The 16,634-nt window shown below is 39.6% G+C and overlaps 1 protein-coding gene across 1 annotated transcript in view; it reads left to right on the top strand.

Annotated features, from left to right (window-relative positions):
* Window positions 1-16,634, top strand: part of neo1a (neogenin 1a) — a 417,022-nt gene that overhangs the window by 256,003 nt on the left and 144,385 nt on the right. Inside the window, 1 exon segment of the mRNA XM_055154744.1 lies at window positions 5,577-5,713. Within this exon segment, the coding sequence (XP_055010719.1) occupies window positions 5,577-5,713 (137 nt within the window).

Genomic DNA, 16,634 nt, shown 5'->3' with positions numbered 1-16,634 from the left:
TTGAACACACTATTAGTTGCCTTCTTGTTTCCATGAAGAGGTTAATGTTTTGCCTAGAATGTTCCATAGAATGGCATTAGCCCCATCTGTCTCCATGGGAACAAGTCAGATCTGTGGAGAGGCGTGTCCCCTCAGTAAGAATGCATGTTGTTTTCCACCTGTTTAAGCAAAACAAAACAATCGTAATTGAACAAATGTGAGATGGCTATGTTTAATGTCCTACTATGGGACACTCCCGGCCAATCACATCGTCTCTAACATCTCCATGGAGACAAGTAGGTGACCAACCCTCAAAATTTACACAATGCACCTCTAAGTTTTGTTTCATGTTGTTGGGATTTGCATCAGAAAACAAGTTGCATTAGTAATTTTGATCATTTCATTCAGTTGCGCTTTATTTCACAGCCACTTCAAAGCAACAGAAAATAAATGTCCAAATGTCGTTTTAGATGATTTCCTATCAGACCTCCTGTATGAAGGAAGTGATAAATATGATATTGTCCATTTGATGAAGTAAACATGTTTAAATCACCTCCTCTTTCAGTGATTGTAATCGCTGCTGGTTCTTGTTTGTTTGGGTTCTGAAATGGAAGACCAGATTTTTCACATAAGTCCAAGACACACATCAAAATATTTAGAGTTGAATCTACAGACACGACCACGGCGAAGAGCAAAGAGGTCACGAGTTTCCATGGGACTGTCCCCATATTTTACTCTCCCTCTCTCCCCCTCTCTCTCTCTCTGTTCTTTTCTCTTTCTCTGTCTCTCTCTCTATGTCTCTCTGCTTTTCTGTTTCTTTCTCTATTTCTCTCTCTGCTCATCTCTCTCTCTCTGCTCTTCTGTGTTCTCTGTGTCTTCTCTCTCTCTCTCTGCTTTTGTCTCTTGCTCTTCTCTCTCTGTCTGCTCTTCTCTCTCTGCTCTTCTGTCTCTCCCTCTTTCTGCTCTTCTGTCTCTCTTTGCTCTTTTGTCTCTGTCTGCTCTTCTCTCTCTCTTCTGCTCTTCTGTCTCTCCCTCTCTGAGCTCTTCTGTCTCTTCTATCTCTCAGCTCTTCTGTCTCTGTTCTATCTCTTCTGTCTCCCTCTCTCTGCTCTTCTGTCTCTCCTGTCTCTCTCTGCTTATCTGTCTCTTCTGTCTCTTCTATCTCTCAGCTCTTCTGTCTCTGTTCTATCTCTTCTGTCTCCCTCTCTCTGCTCTTCTGTCTCTCCTGTCTCTCTCTGCTTATCTGTCGCTTCTGTCTCTTCTGTCTCTGCTCTTCTGTCCCTCTGTTTTTCTATTTCTTCTGTCTCTTCTTTCTGCTCTTCTGTCTCCTCTGTCTCTCTGCTCTTCTATCTCTTCTGTCTCTTCTCTCTCTCTGCCCTATCTCCTCTGTCTCTCTTCTCTTCTATCTTTTCTGTCTCTTTTCTCTCTCTGCTCTTCTGTCTCTCCTGTCTCTCTGTTATTCTGTCTCTTCTGTATCTGTCTCTTCTGTCTCTGTTATTCTGTCTCTTCTGTCTCTGTTCTTCTGTCTCTTCTGTCCCTCTGTTCTTCTATCTCTTCTGTCTCTCTGTTCTTCTGTCTCTGCTTTTCTGTCTCTTCTGTCTCTGTTATTTTGTCTCTTCTGTCTCTGTCTCTTCTGTCTCTGTTATTCTGTCTCTTCTGTCCCTCTGTTCTTCTATCTCTTCTGTCTCTCTGTTCTTCTGTCTCTGCTCTTCTGTCTGCACGTTCATCTCTGTCCAGCAGAGGAGCCAGTTATCGACCTGTTTGAGCCTCTTCTGCTCTCGTACCTCAGTACCTGGAGTCCAGCCAAACTCCAGCCTCCCGCTTTGTGCGAGTAAAGAGTGTTAAACTGGAGGAGGGAGACGGGGGGGGTTCGTAAATGGCTATATTTTGGCAGCCGGCCTTAATGCTCATACATATTTGAGAAGCTCTCAGTCTTTAAGCAGAAGTATGTTTCCCACTGGACAGGACCAACACTGGATGACCTCATTATGTAACTCACTAGGACCGTCTGTACGATTACTGGACTCCTCCTGTTTTCACTGTTTCCATTAATGTCACCGCTGTTTTTATAGATTTATTTATGTAAGCCTGATTGTGCTCTACATTACACATTCCGTACTGTTCTATATTTCATTTCAAGTTTGGATTTCAGAGTCAATTTCTCACACGGATCTTTCTATTAATTCAAGGAACGTCTGTCTGTGTGTTTGTTTGTTTATCTGTTCCTTGCATAACCCTTGAACTGAATTTGACTGATCTCAAATTCGGAGGGTTTCATCCTAATGAGACAGGTGTGTGCAGTACCAATTTTCATGTTGTTATGACAAAAAATGTCAAAGATCTGGTCAAATTAGTGATATATTTTAAATACTAGTTGTATCAAATAATGTCTTAATGAAGACTATGTAGGCATGAAAATATAAAGAATTTTGACTCAGAAATTGTACGATTCCGTCTAAATATTCACATTGTATTAAAGGTCCCATATGATGCCATTTTCTGATATTATAATGGTTTCTCATCACAAACAGACCTGGAGTTGTGTTTTATTTCATTCACACATTTAACACTAGGGATGTAATGATATTTGCAATATTTCCACGATATGCATCTGACGTCACAATATTTCTTATGATATTTTGTGGAGTCTACAAAATTATGAATATGCTGCTTCTCCTTTTAAAAGACCTTGACTAGTCATTGGTACTGTTATAATACAAAGAATTAAGATTTAAAAATGCTTAACAGTTATTTCTTCACATAGTCTGCACTGAAGCTGAGCAAAGAATCAGAGACTTGTAATCGATATTTTGTGTTGGGCCGCGATATTATTGAGATTTTTTGCGATACCTTATCGCAATATTTCGATTTATTGTTATATCCATGTTTAACACACAAACCCTGCATATTTAGGATGTGTTTTTCTCTCATACAGAAACTGTGTTCCACCTTGTGAAGTCATGTGGTAATACAGGAAGTGCTCCACAGTGGTTTTAAACTCCATACACCTTCACTAAAATCATTTGCATAATTTCAGAACAAAATGTAAAAGGTAGTTTTTAACTTAAACTACCACTACATGACATCACAAGGTGGAGCAGAGCATTTTGAGCTTTGAAGATGCAGACAGACTAATAATGAAGTTACTCAAACATGTGTGAATGAAACAAAACACAACTCTAGGTCTGTTTGTGAAGAGGTAACCTAGACTCAGAGTATTATCTGTTACATAAGAGTGAGTAGTTGTACAGTTGTAGGGAGTATTATCTGTTACATAAGAGTGAGTTGTTGTACAGTTGTAGGGAGTATTATCTGTTACATAAGAGTGAGTTGTTGTACAGTTGTAGGGAGTATTATCTGTTACATAAGGGTGAGTTGTTGTACAGTTGTAGGGAGTATTATCTGTACATAAGGGTGAGTTGTTGTACAGTTGTAGGGAGTATTATCTGTTACATAAGAGTGAGTTGTTGTACAGTTGTAGGGAGTATTATCTGTTACATAAGAGTGAGTTGTTGTACAGTTGTAGGGAGTATTATCTGTTACATAAGGGTGAGTTGTTGTACAGTTGTAGGGAGTATTATCTGTTACATAAGAGTGAGTTGTTGTACAGTTGTAGGGAGTATTATCTGTTACATAAGAGTGAGTTGTTGTACAGTTGTAGGGAGTATTATCTGTTACATAAGGGTGAGTTGTTGTACAGTTGTAGGGAGTATTATCTGTTATATACAGGTGAGTTGTTGTACAGTTGTAGGGAGTATTATCTGTTACATAAGGGTGAGTTGTTGTACAGTTGTAGGGAGTATTATCTGTTATATACAGGTGAGTTGTTGTACAGTTGTAGGGAGTATTATCTGTTATATACAGGTGAGTTGTTGTACAGTTGTAGGGAGTATTATCTGTTACATATGGGTGAGTTGTTGTACAGTTGTAGGGAGTATTATCTGTTACATATGGGTGAGTTGTTGTGCAGTTGTAGGGAGTATTATCTGTTACATAAGGTTGAGTTGTTGTAAAGTTGTAGGGAGTATTATTTGTTACATACAGGTGAGTTGTTGTACAGTTGTAGGGAGTATTATCTGTGGGATAAATGTGAGTTGTTGTACAGTTGTAGGGAGTATTATCTGTCACATCAGTGTGAGTTGTTGTACAGTTGTAGGGAGTATTATCTGACATAAGTGTGAGTTGTTGTACAGTTGAGTGCAGTCTAGTATGAATGTAGTCCTGTATTTTTCAGTCCTTTTAACAACATTAAAACATGACTTAAAGCTCACAAGAGTCAATTTAGTGTAATATAGGACTTTGTATATATTATTTTTTCTCAGTATCGCCCACTCTTCAGACATAATTGATGTAAAAGCAACTCTCTAACCCTCTTTACTGTAATAAGCCAGACTGAAATATAAATTATGAACTCTGAAACCATGTCAAAGTCAGCTTTACACGTGTACAGACACTCGTGTAGCAGCCTTTGTTCCTGTGCGCTCCGTTCTTCTTTGTGCGTTTGCCATGCGCACCTCCTCTTGAGCGGGCACCACTCCACTCTCCACATGTATTATTTATTGTGCCCGTCGTCTGTGAGAGGCGGAGGGGGCACGCGGAGGTCAGCACGGCAGGTCATGCGCGGGGCACTGGGTGAACACCGTACGGGCGCCGCTAAAATGTTATTGGCACGTGGTAATTAGAATGAACTTTCAACAAATGAGACGAAATGAAAAGGGGGCAGGGACCTTTAGAGAAGATTGAGGGATTAGTTGTACGCTAATGTGTGGTTTGTGGTTTTTACAGTAAATGTGCACAACAAACACAATTTTCAGTGTGTGTCTGCAATGGTGATGCTACAAAATATGAAATTTATTATGTAATTTTCCATTTTAAAGCTGCACTGTGTCACTTTTTGCTTTTGGGTCCATCGCTTGCTTGTCTTTGCTTTGCCTGGAATGTTCCGCAGTGTGACATTAAACAGTTCTACTTTACATTTATTCAATAACAGGTGGTTTTATAGCTCAAAAATGCTTAGAAAAACAACATTCTGACTGTGAATGGGGTCGCCTCTCCACAGATCTGACCTGTAACTTGGTCTGGTTGGCTCTCTATGAAGATAAAGGTTTAATGCCATACTGTGGAACATTCCAAACAAAGCAATAGCTGGAAAAGCTGAAAAAGTTACACAATACACTTTAATATTTTCTGTGAGTTGGATTATTGTGCAAAATTTACTCCCCTCATCATCCATGCCCCAAGTGTTGTTGTTTTTTTTTTTCTTTTTGTCTGAGTAATCTAGTGATCTCTCCCGGGGTGAGAGCAAAAGGAGGTGGGACTCAGAACTTCAAAAAATAAACCGAAACAAATTGGAGAATACAGCATTAACAGTAAAACAATAAAAGGTAACATGGTGATGTGTGTCTTGCCCAGTGGCACAGTGGTATCGTACTGATGTGGTGATTCGAACCCCTGATTGCACTTGTTGGTGAGTGTTCAGATCAAGAGCAGTTTGTAAATGTACAGTTCAAGTGAAAGTGTTCTGAATTGTCCAAATAGATGCTTGTAAATCAAAAGTCTTCTTGTGATTAAATGTGTCTTGTGTGTGTGTGTTGTAGTGATGAGCGGGTGGAGGTGCTGGCAGGAGGAGTTCTACAGATCTCCAACCTGACGGAGGAGGACGCTGGGGTCTACACCTGTACAGCAGAGAGCGGGAACGCCTCCATCCAGGCCCAGGCCCAGCTCACCGTGCAGGGTGAGTCTACACAAGCACCACACAACAGCACCAAACAATGAGACCACTGTATGAAGAAGAGGCTCATCATGGAGAAGTCCTGGTCTTTCAGTCAGTCTCTTGACACCCACCTTGTTCGTTGTGAAGGGCCTTGTTATTATCTAAAAATGCCCTGTAATATAGATTTTATGGTAACTTCACTTTTTATAGCAAAAGGAGAAATTCAAATTGTCGACTGGACAAAAGTTTGTTTTGGTTGAATACATTTCACGGCTCATTCAAGCTGCTGCTTCAGTTCTGGTCACACTTGTGTCCACCAGCATTTTGACCAGAACTGAAGAAGCAGCTTGAATGAGCTGCGACATGTATTAGACCAAAACAAATTGTCGACTGGACAAAAGTTAAAATTGCTCCTTTTGCCATGGATTCTACCTGGACGAATGAGGGATTTTACACACTTCACTTTCACTTTTAACAGCATGAATATAGCATAAACAAATGAACAGTTTATTAATGATTCAGGCTTAGTGACTAGTTATTACTTAAAGCCACAGCATGTAACTTTTTAGCAAAAACAAAACAAAAAACAAGTGACTTTCCATGTAAATGTTCTGTTCCATAGTATGGCATTAACTTTCTGTTTCTCTTTCGGAATCATGCAGTAGAAATGATGTACTGTACTGTGTGTTTTGCACCATTTACCATTTATGATATATATTATTTATGATGCATGGGACAGTGAAACACACAATCGATTATTTGTATGAAGAATTGACAATAAACATTTGTACTTGAACTGTACCTTTAAAACCCTGACCCTGTGTCCTTAAGAAGTCACTAAGCCTGAATCCTCAATTATTTTTATCCGTTATGACTGAAGCTTTTGTTTGTTCTTTATTATGGTTAATTAAAGTGTAGTATAACTGGATTAGCCTTTGGACTCATCCTTGAAAATGATTACACTCTGTGACCAAGTAGAGAAGCACGCGGCTTCACAATCTCTCTTTGTATTTGTAGATATGTTACAAAGTGTTGCGTAAATTGCACAGTTATATATATACAGTATGTGCAGTATCAGTAACGTCTGCGTGGCTCACTGTCTGCAGCTGAAACCATGAGAGAAATGAAACATGAGCGTGATCACATGACCTGCTCACTACTTCTGTGGTCTTTAGAGAGGTCTAAGAGAGAAAAACAAATCCGGTCTAAGTGTGGAAGTGTATGTTATTATAGTAGATTATGTTGAATTAACCGCAGTCTAAGCTTTTCTCCAGTGTTGAATTTTCTGAAAAACATGAATATATTTTCTAGCTAAATCATGTTAAAGAGCTTTGTGCCGGAGGTGGAAGTGGAGGTGGAGTTGGTGATAATGGGGGAGATTGGAACAATGACTCTTGAATGCCTTAGTATACGATCGCTCAAACATGTAAATCACTCTATACTGTGTGCCCTGTGAGCCAGAGGGGGATGGTTCTCTAAATAACGCTGAATACTGATGTTGAATTTAGGAGCAGACTCTCATTTGTCAGTTCTAAACATAGCGTGATGCTAGTAGACCCCAGCCTGCTGATGGAGCTGTGAACATGCTACTCTGCACTCTGCTCCACACGATGTTTTTTATGGAATATTAATTATCACCTTTTACAAGCCACAGCTGCTGCTCCTCTGCCTCATACTAAGAAGGCAGAGGAGTCTGAGAGGTGCTTGGAGAGCAATTCTCATTTTAGTGAAGGATTTGAGCCCAAAACACCGTCAACAAGCGCTTTAATCTGTAGCGGCGTGAGAAAGTCTGTGGCGCTGAGAGCAGGTTATGTCATTAAGTATTTCTTATGAAACACAAACTAAATCTGTCTAAACAAATGAAATGCCAATGTGAATACAGAATACACACTTGTACACACTTGTACACACTCAGTATTGTCATATACGTGCGATTTACACATTGAGCCTTTAATTGAACACTCAAAACAATGTCTGTATAACATGGAATGTAGCTCAGAAAGTTGTCATTATGTACTTAGACGATACACTTCAGCTGCATTGCCTGTGTGAGTGTTGGCTGTTGTCAGATTGGCTGCCTCGCTTTCATGAGTCAGCCCCAGGGCAGCTGCGGCTGCAACAGCTACCAGTTTACCACCGTTGAGTGTGAATGAAGAATGCACTGAATTATAAAGTGACACTGTCCGTAAAAGCTCTGTATAATACTAATGCGTTCTTCTTCTTCTTCTCCACCTTTGTTGAGCTCTGATCGTGCCCTGACACTTGGGCTCTGTCTGTGATACACTGTAACGTTCAGTGAAACTATCGTTGAACATGCCATCAAAGCTGCTCCCACAATGTTCACAGGAGTTCTTACTGTGAGGCTATGAATATTATTTAATAATCCATGGCAGTATCCCACTGAAAATACAGCTCCCCATGAAGCGTAATCACATTTCTTTATAGCCTCTTCTTCTGCGGCTTTATCAAGTGTATTACACTTTCATCTCCATGGTTACACTGCTCCAAAGAGCTACAGTGAAGTTTTATCCAACACTCAATGTTCATTTAAACTCTGCACTTGACTGTTGTTTTCATCAGCCAACAGTGTGCTTTATGGGACATGTGATGGTGTCTGTGCTTGTGTCTGAAGGCTCCTCTCGCATATAATCCCTTTAAAATGCATGATATCATTCGATTGTCTAGTATTGTTTATTATTGTGTATCTATAGTCTATTTTTATTGCATCGTCTAAAACAAAGTCAGGTACAGAGCCTCTAACCCAGGCCCAGGCACACACACACACAGACACACCCCAAAGCACACACACACATACCTCTCCTGCCTCCTCAGGCCCATGAGTGTTCCTCATCTTTATCATCTTTGCACTACAATAACATAACACAGCCTAATTGTGTTTGACTGGGGCAGATTAATAACCACACACTATCACAGCATTGATCTGACTGTGTAACAAGTGTGTGTGTGTGTGTGTGTGTGCGTAAAGGTCAGCGAGCCCCCGTCCAGGTAACGCCGTAAAGAGAACATGGTCGATAAACGCTGGATCCATACGGACAGCAGAGGCCATTTTCCTCTCCCCGCCTCTGTGTAAAGTGCCCAGGAGCCATTGTTTCTGCTGTAACCAGGAAATGCGGCGTTTACGAGCGCGCCCTTTCCTAAACACTGCACTTTATGCTCTGGAAGTGTGCGAGGAGGAGCCGCGGTGGAGGCTGCAGAGGGGAGCTGCAATCGAATGTTCCAAGTTAACTGTCCGTCTTCGTCTAATGAATCTGGTTAATTGGGTAATAATAACAAGTCACTTTACTATAACGTGCAGTTTGTGTTCTTCAGTCGGGTGATGGTGGATACTTTTAAAGGGCCCATATTATATAGTATTTTCTATATGATTATAATGTTGTTTCTTTATCACAAACATATACCTGGAGTGGTTCTGTTTTGGATCATTTTAGTCCTGTATTTCCAATCTCTACTAAACTAAAGGTAAAAAGGAGCTGTTGAAAACTACCGCTTCATGACATCACAAGGTAGATCAAGGCATTCTGAGCTTTGGAGATGTAGACAGACTAATAACTCAAACGTGTGTGAATGAAACAGTGTTGTAATCAAGACCAAGACCCGTCCGAGACCACAGGGTCCCGAGACAAGGACAAGACCAAGGTCTCTCAGAGTCAAGACTGAGACAAGACCGAGACTTTTAAAAGCCAAGATGAGACAAGACAGAGACCTCAGCCCATCGAGACCAAATTGAGACCAAATCGAGACCATCTTTGTTATTTTCATCATTTATTTGTGTTTTACTGTTAGTTTGGCACATAGACAAGAGAAGACTGAGTCCATTCACTTTCAAGATCGACACAAGAACATGTCCAAGCGAGTCCGAGTCCAACGCCTTCAAGACTGAGACAAGACCAATTCCAAGCGTCTTCAAGACCAAGACAAGAGTCAAGAGTCCAAACATGGCAGAGTCCAAGACGAGACCAAGACCACAAAAAACAGTCTTCAGGCCAGTCTCGAGACCAAGATCAGTCTCAAGTACTACAACACTAGAAATAAAACACAACTCCAGTTCTGTTTTTGAGGAGGAAACAACATTTTAACATGGCTTAAATGTCACAAAAGTCCATTTTGTGTAATATAGGACCTTTAAGCTGCAGGCACCTTTGGGCAGAATTTTGTAAGCCGAAGCATCGTCCGACCACCTTCAATCATGCACTCATACTAAAGTCCAAAAATAGTCCTAAAATAGTCAGATAACTAAATAATTAGATCTGATTGTTGGAGCATGTTTACATTAGAATTTGCCCGGTTTTGGCTGCAACTGACTTCCCCCCTGAGTTCAGGGAAGTGTGACCCGACTTTGTGTCTTTGTGTGCGATTGTGAAGCCTTTGTCTTTTTCAATATTTTTTGTCTTCACCACATTCGTTTACCCTTTTTTGCCTAATTGTCCTTGTCTGATAACACCTGAAATCAGATAATGTTCAGATTTATGGTTTGCACGTAAACATAGAAATTGGCAATGTAGGTGTTTTGTCCCAGAACATAAAAGAATGATTTATTCAGGGCTGCAGTCAAACCGGCGACCTTCAGGTGTGTGGACAGTGACTCTGAAAACTCTCTTGAATTTCCTGTAGTCTGAATTTCTCTGATAAAAACCTGTCTTCACATTCTTTGAACACTTGGTTTAGGTGTGTTACTCTGTTTACATGCTCACTGATAATCTGATTTCTAGAGTTATCAGATTATTGAAATACTTTGTAAACTCTTCCATCTGATGTGGGTAATCTGATTTCCTTCTGATTGTTCACACCTCTGCAGGTTTTGACAAGGAAAATTATGCATAAAAAAGGGCAGATTAATCTGACAAAGACAAAAATGAAAGACAAAATGTTGGATTGAAGGTTTTTTTTGTACTTTCTCCTCCAAATACAACAGTTTCTCTAAAAATCCATGGACTAACTGACACATGTCACAGATGTTTTTGATAATCAGATTGGTCTTGCGCTGTAAACACGCAACAAAAATGGATCTAACTATTGGGTTATCTGATTATGTGGGTTATCTGATTTCCTGGTCTTATAAATGTACCCACTGTGTAACTGCGCATATCTGAGTGTATGTTTTCTCTGCATGAGTGGGACTTTTTTTTTTTTTAGTATCATAAGATTTGAACTTTAGACAGTCAAATGAGTAACTTCTTTGACTATAGATACAAAAAGTACTAAATTAAAGAGTGAGCTTTTTACTTCTATGGGGTATTAACTGCTAACACAGAACCATAAAATTATCATGTTACTTTTTACGGTTTTAAAAATGTTATATTTGCTCTCAATGCTCTAGGAATGTAACAATAATAAAAATAACATGATATTGTATCGTCAAAAGTCTCACACTAATATACAATACAATAATATTGTAATATATTACAATATATCGAATTACACGTTTCTTTGCTTAAGTGCAGGTTTTATAGTAGCAACAGCTTATGAACATTGGAAACTACATATCCCATGATTCATTTCAGCGTAGACAACATGAAGAAATAGTTTTTTACTTGATTTCTTGGGATTATGATGGGAATAATTCACACCAAAATCTTGTCTTGTCCTATCTACAATTATATCAGCCTCTTCAAAATATCTCAATAAGTATCGTACCGTGAGATGCCTATCGTGATAATATCGTACTAGAGATTTGGATATTGTTAAACCCTACAATATTCCTTTTTTTCTCTGTGCTAAATCCCTCCCCCTTCAGAGTGCTATCACAACGCAATCAGTGTGCATCCCGCTAATGAAAGTACTGCACATCACATCAGGTTTGTCGAGTTGCTGTGTACAGTTTTGTATCATGTTTTTGTTTATTTCTGGAGGATTGTCGTGTGGGATGGGTGACGTAGGATTGTGGGTGGAGCCTTGTACAGAATCTTACAGCGAACTGTAAGGACGGTTAAACCAATAGGTCCAATCCAATCCCATCCAACTTTATTTGTATAGCACATTTTATAAACAAGACAGTTTCCAAAGTGCTTCACACAGCAGTATAAAACATTTCACTTTAAAACGTCAGCAGAATTACTCTACCGGTCAAAAGTTTTAGAACACCACATTTTTTTCAATTTTTTTTACTGTTTACTGTTGACCAGAACGTATTCTAAACTTTTGATTTATGAAAGTGACAGCTGAACTCAAAAAGAAATCAAACATTCTTCACAAAGTTCTTCCCAAGTCTGTTGCAGAAGTTTCCATAAATGTGTGGCATTTGTAGGTTGCTTCACTCTTCTGTCCAGTCTGGACACTGTGCTGCTGGACACTCCATGCTTTCAAGCTCAATATAATTTTTCCTGAGGTAGTTTTGGCAGAGCTTGGACTTGTGTTTTGTATCTTTTATCTTTTTTTTAACCTCTGTCTGTTCAGTTTTTACCTTTGTACCATTTCAAGCTCTTCATTGGACTTGCATGACATGAATTGCAGTAAATAACTGGATAAATTGGGGTGTTCTAAACTTTTGACCGGTAGTGTATGTTCCACACAAAAGGAACTAATGGAATAGAAAAAAATAAATAAATAAAATCAATGAACAAAAATAATGCTACAATCAGTAAATAAAGGCAGTACTAAACATGAAATAGAATAATCTTATACATTCTCCTGCCGGTCAGTTGCGTCACACAGTGTGTAGGAGCAGTGTGGTGTGTGCAGCCTTCATACAGCCTCTGCTCTGGTGTAATTAGACTGTCTGAGTGAGTCAGATGCACCTGCCCCCGTGAGCTCATGAGCACAGGTCTAATGCTCCGGTGTCAGGGCTGGAGGAGTTATCCACAGCTCATTTCATGTTTAAGCACAGCTATGAGAGCAGGGCACAGGACGACTGCAGTACAGTTTATCACACACTGCGGCGTGCGGTAGATCTGCTCATGGGCCATTATCGTTTTCACTCAAGTCATTTTTAATATCGAGCTGTAACCTTGTATTTCATTGCAGCGTCACATATGGTGAACATTACTGCAACATTTCGAAATCCAATGATCGCCTCGAAAACAATAAACCAAATTGCTATTGTTAACCATGTTTAGAATACTAAATACTGGAATCAGGTCCAATACAAATGTGAGTGCTAAACCAGGACTTAACCAAGGATCTAAACCAGTCCACAGAGAACTGTCCAAGGCCTAAACCAGGCTACCCAAAACTGAACCAGGACTAAAGTGACACTTCGGAATTTTGGACATAGGGCCTAATTTCCCAGTTAATTAGAGTGTTGGAGATGTGTGAACACACTTTTTAAAATATTCCATCCAGTCCTTGTATTTGCAGAGGTCACTGGTGCTAGGCTAGTGCATGTCAATGGCCATAGTTAGCCTGCAGCCAGCAGACTGTCCATGTAAATGTCTATGTCGACAGAATAATTTTAGAAGTAAAACTGACCTTGCATTTGAAGTGACTTGTACTTCCTGATAGAAAGCTCAGCAGTGGCGGACTGATGAGAAAATAGTCCCTCAACATGTGACGATTCGTGCAATGCAAGGTTAGTTTTATTTCAAACATTATTCTATCAACTAGGGATGGGCATGATTAGTTGATTAATCGACAATTGATCATTAAGAATTTCATCGATTACGTAAAATTTAATTGACAAACCGAAGGTAGGTTGCTGTGTGTAGTGAAGGAGCGAGCAAACACAGTCGGTCAGTCTGCAACGTACCGAAGCACAAATTAGCAATGCGGTTTTATGACCATTGACATGCACTAGTCTAGCACCAGCGACCTCTGCAAATACAAGGACTGGATGGAATATTTCCAAAAGTGTCTCCACACATCTACAGTACTCTGGCTCACTAGGAAATGAGGAGCTATGTCCAAAATTCCAAACTGTCCCTTTAAGTGGAACTAATTCAGGACTCAACCAGACTCACCCTTGAGTTCAGCCAGGATTCATAAGGGATCTGAACCAGTTCTGAGGAATCACTCAGTCAGCAAAAACCTGAAGCCGGAGCCTAAACTTGGACTAATCAGCTTTCACTGTAACTGTCTTTTTCTATAACACAATATGAACCATTCCCACAATTTTAAACCTTCTTCTTCTGTCCTTGTCAGAGCGGTGTGCAAAAATAGCCTGTGTCAAAAGGCCACCGCTACACTGGAATCCTCCTCTTGCTTCGTCCCTCCTCCCGCTCTATCCTTCCTAAAGCAGCCATTCTGATCCTCGCCCGTGTGCTCGAGCTCTGAGGACTCCTGTGAGCTCACTGAAGTTTAAGACTGTGCCTGTTCCATTCTTATTTACCCAGAGCTTTGACTTTTGTTGGCTCACACTTCCAATCCAGTTCAACATGATTAGCTCACATTTACAATACAGACAAACATGACAAATGACAAACGCATGCACAGGTTTTTCCATCTTCCTGCTCACACTAAAGTAACAGAGATATGTTTCCACGGAGGTATTTAAAGGCACTAATGACGTCAAATCCTACACCTTTTTCCTGTTTGTGGAAGCTGATAACCTTAAGTTCAAAGTTGTGGTTTGGTCTACGCATGTGTCAAAATGGAGTTAAGACCTTTTAAAAGCTCAAACTGTATTTTATGTGTTTCTAATTATGACTTGGTTTAGAGAAATAATACCTGTGGTCAATATGGATCATCATTTTGGATCAGTTTGTGGGAAAAAGTTTAGGAAGAAGATGCACAAGGTAGTTGAAGTAGTTTGAAAAAGTTGATCAATAAACAAAATGTTTTAATATTTTCTTATAACAGGCAGATTTATCTATTTATTTCCTTTTGGAGTTTGTTTCCATTAGAACCAATATGGCCTCTAACCCATTTTTCCCCATGTATTTGAGATAATTTTTACTGTGTTATTGTGTATGCATCTCATAATTTTATAAAGCTTTTTATTGTTCAAGAAACAGGAAGTGTGCTCTTAGCATGATAGTTATTGTTATGCAAACTCTGCTGTGGTCTCTGAAAGTTGTGAAAAATGCTTATAAACTCATTGTGGTGAATAATTAGGATTTTCAGAATGGGTCGCTGCAAACTGTTTCAAATTAACTATTTCTGATTTTCAAATGTTAAGGGAAAAAAAATTATTCTGGAAGTTGCTGTGCGGCTGCATCATCATTGGGGCTGTATTATTTTGTATGGGGCTGCCGATCGTCACAGCAGATAAGTTCATTACAGACGATAAAGCTGTTTTAAAGCCTCAGAGAATCAGTGCGTTGTGACTTGTTGTTCACATGAACATTTTACACAAATTAACCGAATTTATGTCATATTTAAGATGCAAAATGTCATTTTTGATACGGGTTTTGGTATCGATGGTCTAATATGTGCATTAGAGCCGCCGGACCTGAAGCTAAACAGTGCAGTGTGGGACACTTTTTGAAAGCTCATTGCGGGCGGGAGCGGGACTGCATAATGTGGGAGAGGGCGGGTGGGATGATAAACTGCAGTCCCGGAAACTAAATATGAGTGTAAAGTAAAAAATACAAATGATTCATGACCATACATCATTTATGCTGGATGTTTTATTTGGTTTTAATAAAAACATTTTGAGCAGTCTAAATTTACAGACATAGTCTAATCTCATGCACATTTTAGACAATTCCTTTTCTTTCTCCATGTTTGTTTGGGCTTAAGAAAGGACTTGTGGGCGAGAGTGGGACAAAATATCGCAGATGCGGACGGGAGAGGGAATGAAAATTCTGTCCCATGCAGACCTTTAGTGTATGCAACAACACATGCCAATCTGTACTCATTTATTTATATTATATTTGTGGTGTTTGTATCGTTAGTTTTCTCTTTTATGTGTGTGTGTGTGTGTGTCTTGCATTTGTCAAAAAGATTCCTGTTTTACACAAAACTCGTTTAGGAGCATTTAGAGACAAAAGTGGGTGGGGTGGAATAAGATGAATAGTTAGGATGCTCAGAATGCATAAGTGAGGAAGAACTTTTAACTTCATCTGTGATGATCTCCTTCTGTTTTTCACATTTTGAGTAAAAAAACAGGGATAGTGTTGTGTTATATGTATAGAATGTCACAAAGTTTACCAAATAGTATTACTTGAGCTCACGAATGAAACCTGAAGCCTAGTCCGGATCTAATTTTTAACTGCAAATATGACACTTTTCCTACATGCTTTGAGGTACAGCAAAGGCCGTGAACCCTGTGTGTCACCGCTCCATTGTGTGAAAATAACACCTTATCTGTGGCAGCCTGTCACGCTGATTCGCCCTCACCTGTAATTTAGCAGGCAGCAGCGCTTGACAAATGTATCCTCCGCCCAGATTTCCACTTTAATAGAAACAATATCACACGCTCTGTCGTTAGGGAGGCGTGCACCCGGAGCCTTGTGCCTTTGAGCTAAACATGTCTTTCAGAGTGAAGCTGTTATCTTAGCCGGGACACAATAGGTTATTAGCACGGCCCCAGTCCCCAGTGCCCTCGCAGTAAACCCGGCAGACTAACAAAGTAATCAAGTAGCTTTCATGTTCACATTTTACGCTCTTAATATTACAATAGACTTTAAAATGGCTGTTGTCCCTATTGTGTTTTCCAAATGTTTTCAGCTCAGCACGCCATGTTGCCGGGTACAAGAAAGTTCACTTTGGTGCAAAAATATGCCGCCCATTACTTTCTGTTCAGAGAGGCTTAAAGCGCGTAAATAATCTGCCCAGAAACCCCATAAGGAAACTGGCTTTTTGTTTTAAATGTCACGTATAATACTACAGAAAGATATCTGGAGTTCTGTTCAATGTTTCAGTAATTTGATCACCATAACATAATCAATACAAAAGGTGATATTAAGTATTAATTGTGTAAATAGTCTGTTTCTAAAAGTGTTGTTTTTGTTTCCATCTCACACCCTAGGATTGCAAACTCCAAATTTCTATGTAATCTCAACAAACTTGAATGAAGACAAAGCAAAGTAACAGCACATAACTTTGT

This window comes from Boleophthalmus pectinirostris, unplaced genomic scaffold (assembly GCF_026225935.1).
Source record: "Boleophthalmus pectinirostris isolate CB_2022bp ecotype Guang Dong unplaced genomic scaffold, ASM2622593v1 HiC_scaffold_19, whole genome shotgun sequence".
In the NCBI taxonomy this organism is placed as follows: Eukaryota; Metazoa; Chordata; class Actinopteri; order Gobiiformes; family Gobiidae; genus Boleophthalmus; species Boleophthalmus pectinirostris.
Note: the sequence above shows the minus strand (reverse complement) of the source record. Positions and strands in the feature narration are given on the sequence as shown.